This window comes from Notothenia coriiceps, unplaced genomic scaffold (genome assembly GCF_000735185.1).
Source record: "Notothenia coriiceps isolate Sejong01 unplaced genomic scaffold, NC01 NC01_scaffold00037244, whole genome shotgun sequence".
NCBI lineage: Eukaryota > Metazoa > Chordata > Actinopteri > Perciformes > Nototheniidae > Notothenia > Notothenia coriiceps.
Genome location: NW_011369945.1, coordinates 6,106,308 through 6,110,503, shown reverse-complemented (window position 1 = coordinate 6,110,503; position 4,196 = coordinate 6,106,308). Strand labels below are relative to the sequence as shown.

General features: G+C 38.0%; 1 protein-coding gene across 1 annotated transcript in view; it reads left to right on the top strand.

Annotated features, from left to right (window-relative positions):
• The first annotated feature begins 1,318 nt into the window (after nt 1-1,318).
• ttll12 (tubulin tyrosine ligase-like family, member 12) overlaps nt 1,319-4,196 on the top strand; it is a 22,550-nt gene continuing 19,672 nt past the window's right edge. Inside the window, exons 1-4 of the mRNA XM_010794186.1 lie at nt 1,319-1,515; nt 2,098-2,264; nt 2,524-2,722; nt 3,411-3,578. Of these exons, the coding sequence (XP_010792488.1) occupies nt 1,369-1,515; nt 2,098-2,264; nt 2,524-2,722; nt 3,411-3,578 (681 nt within the window). The 5' untranslated portion in view covers nt 1,319-1,368. The remainder of the gene's footprint in view (nt 1,516-2,097; nt 2,265-2,523; nt 2,723-3,410; nt 3,579-4,196) is intronic.

Below are 4,196 nucleotides of genomic sequence, written 5' to 3'. Positions count from 1 at the left end.
CTGCTCCTATCCCTATGTTGTTTTGTTCTAATATTCATGAGTACTAATTGGGATTTTACACCTATGTTACCAGTTTGGTTTGGTTAAGGTAACCTTGTTAAGGGAGGTCTGACATATCTTAATCAAACTGGCCAAACATGTGGACGAAGACGCCCTGAAAAAAGAGGATCTCCACATTAAAAGTCCCTTGCTATTTTTGATGCTAGCCGCTAAGAAATCTGTGCTATCTTTTTTTTTTGTAACATAATTTGTTTAATTTATTTTAAAGACATTCATGCTTTAAATGAATGAATCAAAGTGAAGAGTCTTCAAGATGTTGATTACATGTAACCATGTCCAGGGCAATGTATTGTGTATTATGTAAACTGCACAGAAGATTATCGATACTCAGCCTAAGATTCTATTTAGTTTAGATTAAATCTTAATTTATTGACTCAAATGTATTGTCTGTTTACATAACATGATATATGACGTGTCAGAGGCTTTCCAGCTAAAAGCTTTGTGAGTGTAATTAAGTGAGTTTTGATAACTCCATTTACCCCTTACCTTTTTATATTTCTAATGTTGATGCTCAATTTGGATGGATATCTCTTGTTTGTTTATTAATTTATTTGAATAAACATGTGACAAACCAATGACTATTTGTATTCAGTTTCTCTTAAAACCTTGACTCAGAAATACCATTCTTTTTCATAATCCAGTGATAGTCAGATTTTTAATATATTTGTCCCATTATTTTAGGGCCTTTAAGGATTTTTCATTAATTTACATTCTATAACTCCATCGACAGTGGCAGAAGAGTTATTCAGATCCTTTACTTAAATATAAATATGTTGTCTAAAAAAATAGCTTTAATTCCTAAAGGTACTATCAGTAATATGTACATAAATAATAAAAAATAGACTTCATGCAAAAAAACATCAGACCTAGTTATTATTTATAAGTTAATGATTGTTAAAAAATGTTTTCTTCTAATAAAGGAAAGTGATCATCAAGTCTAATTCATTTTTATTTATGTTTTATTTTATTACAGATGGAATTCAAGTGTGTAAGTCAGTTTATTAAAAAGAAAGAGTTTTATTACAAATAAGTATTTTATTTTTCAATAATGGACAAAAAAGACCTACCACAATATAGATATTGCTGTTGTTTGTGGAGTATCGTATAGGGGTTATAATAACCTATAAATAACTCTTAACACAGTGGTGTAAATCAGCGCCATATAGATAGAATTCAGTCGCGTAAATATTGTGGCGGAAGCTGAGTTTCCTTTAAAAAAAACTCTCCCACAATGCACTGTTTGCTTGGCTGTCAGACTTCCGGGTTTGCTCCATCCAACTCCACGTGAGTTCTATCTGCTCGAGACAAATGACAACAAACACTTTAATTATGAATGGAAACGAGGACGAGGACGAGGACTTCAGAGACTTTGTGGCCCTTCATGCCGGGGCCCTGCAGTCCTCCGGAATCCCTCTTATCTACTGGAGGAGCCTGCATGACAAAATCACCAACGAGGTCTGTCCCTGCTAACGCAGACGCACAAGTCACTGTCGAGCCGTTAGTGGCCGACTCCGCAAATAATTACAGATTATATATCATGTTTTTATGTAAAATAAGCAAAACCTTAGATTACGACTGGTTACCCGGCTTCTATGTAATTAAAACATGATTTATCACAGGGGAAGGTATTTTGCAAACTCGCATATCAAATCTGAATAGTGAGCTTTTCCTTTATTGTTTGCAAACTTACACTTTGAATAAGGCATATCTTATCTTTACCTACACTCATACTTTCCCCGAGTTTATTCGGCATTACATGTTGCCTTTTTTTTCAATGAAATGTCTGTCTTTATAGATGTTTTACACTTCAGTTTACCTTTGTTACCGGGTAGTTAAAAAGTAACTATTGGGGGTATTTGAAGTATGCCGAGTTGAAGAAAGTAACTAATACTATATGTATCACCTCAAAGCTGTGTTACTGAAGAGCCCCTTTTTAAAATGAGAAGCAGGCAAAACTAAAATTGACAAATCCGCTAATGGAGTCTGGTAAGTAACATGTGAAAATAATGACTCCTATCTACATTTTTTGTATCATAGATTTATGATGCTGGGGAAGTTTTTGGCATCATGCAGCTCCAACAACACAAGGAGGAAGAGGAGGAGAATGAAGAGAATGAGAAGAAGAGGGTCAACCCAGGAACAGGGATGAGCTGTAAAGTGGTTGTGACCCGGGACAGTGGGCTGCAGGTCTCTGAGCCGACCAGGTGAGGGTGCCACAGGCCAATAAATCCCACTCTACAGAAGAATTTAGCAGTATGTAACCTATAACAATAACCTATTTGCATTGGATTCAATTTTTAATAAGTTATGAACGTTTTCACTTCTAAGTTCCATTTTTCAAAGTCTTTTTTCATTTCACAATTGAATTTCTCAAAATAACACATTTTGTGTCAAGTCACATCTTTAGCCTTTGAAAATCATACACACCTGAACTTTGTCAACCTTCCTCTCCGCTGCCTGCAGTGTGTTCCTGGTGGATCACGCCTGGACGTACCGCGTGGAACAGTGCCGTCAGCAGCTGGAGCAGATCCCCGGCCTGCTGCCCAGAATGGCCGCCCTCATGGGGGTGGACTTCCACGGCGAGGCCCCTGACCCAGACACAGTGGAGCTGGTGATGGAGGACATGTGGAAGTACAACCAGACTTATAACCTCTCCGAGGGGGTACGTCCTATTCATTTATACCAACAGTTATGTATATTAATCTTGTGTTCGCCGAATACTTTAAAGGTCCCCTATTATACTGTTTTTCATCAATATATTATAGGACTCAGATATATACAAAACATGTCTCTGAAGTATTTGGCTCGAAATACCAAACAGATCATGCATTGTAGCATCCCATAAACCCCTCTGTTTCAGCCCTGTTTCAAAAGGGTTGATTCTCTGTCTGTTACTTTAGATTCAGGTGATAAGGGGGTTACCTTGGTTGGTTATTGGCTATTGGTTACCCAAAAAATCGTCATGACACCATAACGTGGCCAAAATCTGATCAGCTCATTTCCTACAGGTTTTTATATAAATGGATCAGGACAAAAAGAGAGAGAATCTTTTTTTCCTGAAACTTTCAGAATCTCTTTACACAGAGGGGACACATGTTTATGTATAAAAGAAGTGAAAAAGTGGATTTTGCACAATAGGTCCCCTTTAAATAAGCCCAGTAGGTTTGAAGCCTCTTCCTATACTCTACATAATTGGTGGTTGGTTATGTTTGTGTATTGTCAAAATGTGCACAAAACTATACAAATTCTAAAACATCTGATAAATGATTGAAATGGAAAGCAAACCATGGTGGACGTAGTAGAGTCTCAGTCGTCTACTTCACTGTTCTCCTCCGTGTTTTCGGGTGCAGTCTCCGGAGGACAAAGTCCCAGTGTGGTACATCATGGATGAGTTTGGCTCCCGGGTGCAGCACTCAGACCAGCCCAGCTGCCGCATGGCCCCCTTCTTCTACATGCAGGGGGGGCTCGCCTACACTCTGCTCTGGCCTCTGCATGACCTGCAGGAAGGAGGTGAACACGTATTCTCACACTCAGTGGCTACTCTTATCTTAGTCAGGCCTAAGATAAGATAGTACTTTAGACACAAGGTAAATATTGAACAGATGCTACTGCTCTCCTCCTCAGGGTTTAAAAGCCCCATCCCCCCTTGTGCTGAGAGAGACAGACTGACAGTCAAAGTGCACCAGATTGATGCATTTAAAAAAAACTAGGGCTGTCAAACAATTAACATTTTTAATCAGATTAATCACAGCTTAAACATTTATTAATCATGATTAATCACCATTGCCAAGGCACACAGGGGATAGGATTTCTTTATGTAGCTTTATACTTGTGTGGAATGGAAAGATAAAGGAAAGAAGCAGACTATATCCATTTTTAACATACAGATATGTTATGTTATTTATATACATTGTTCTTTGTGTCAAATATGAAAGACAGCCCACCACTACCTATCCGTTATCAGCAAACCGTGGCGGTGTATATTTCATTACGTGTTGATTTCACTAACTACGTAATTTTTGTATCGATGTTATAGAGATTTACTATCAGTCATAATATATGTATTTCTTCGTCTGGGATCTTCCGCAACAACACCACGGTCTCCGTTATGTTGATTCTGATTGGCAGAAGACGAT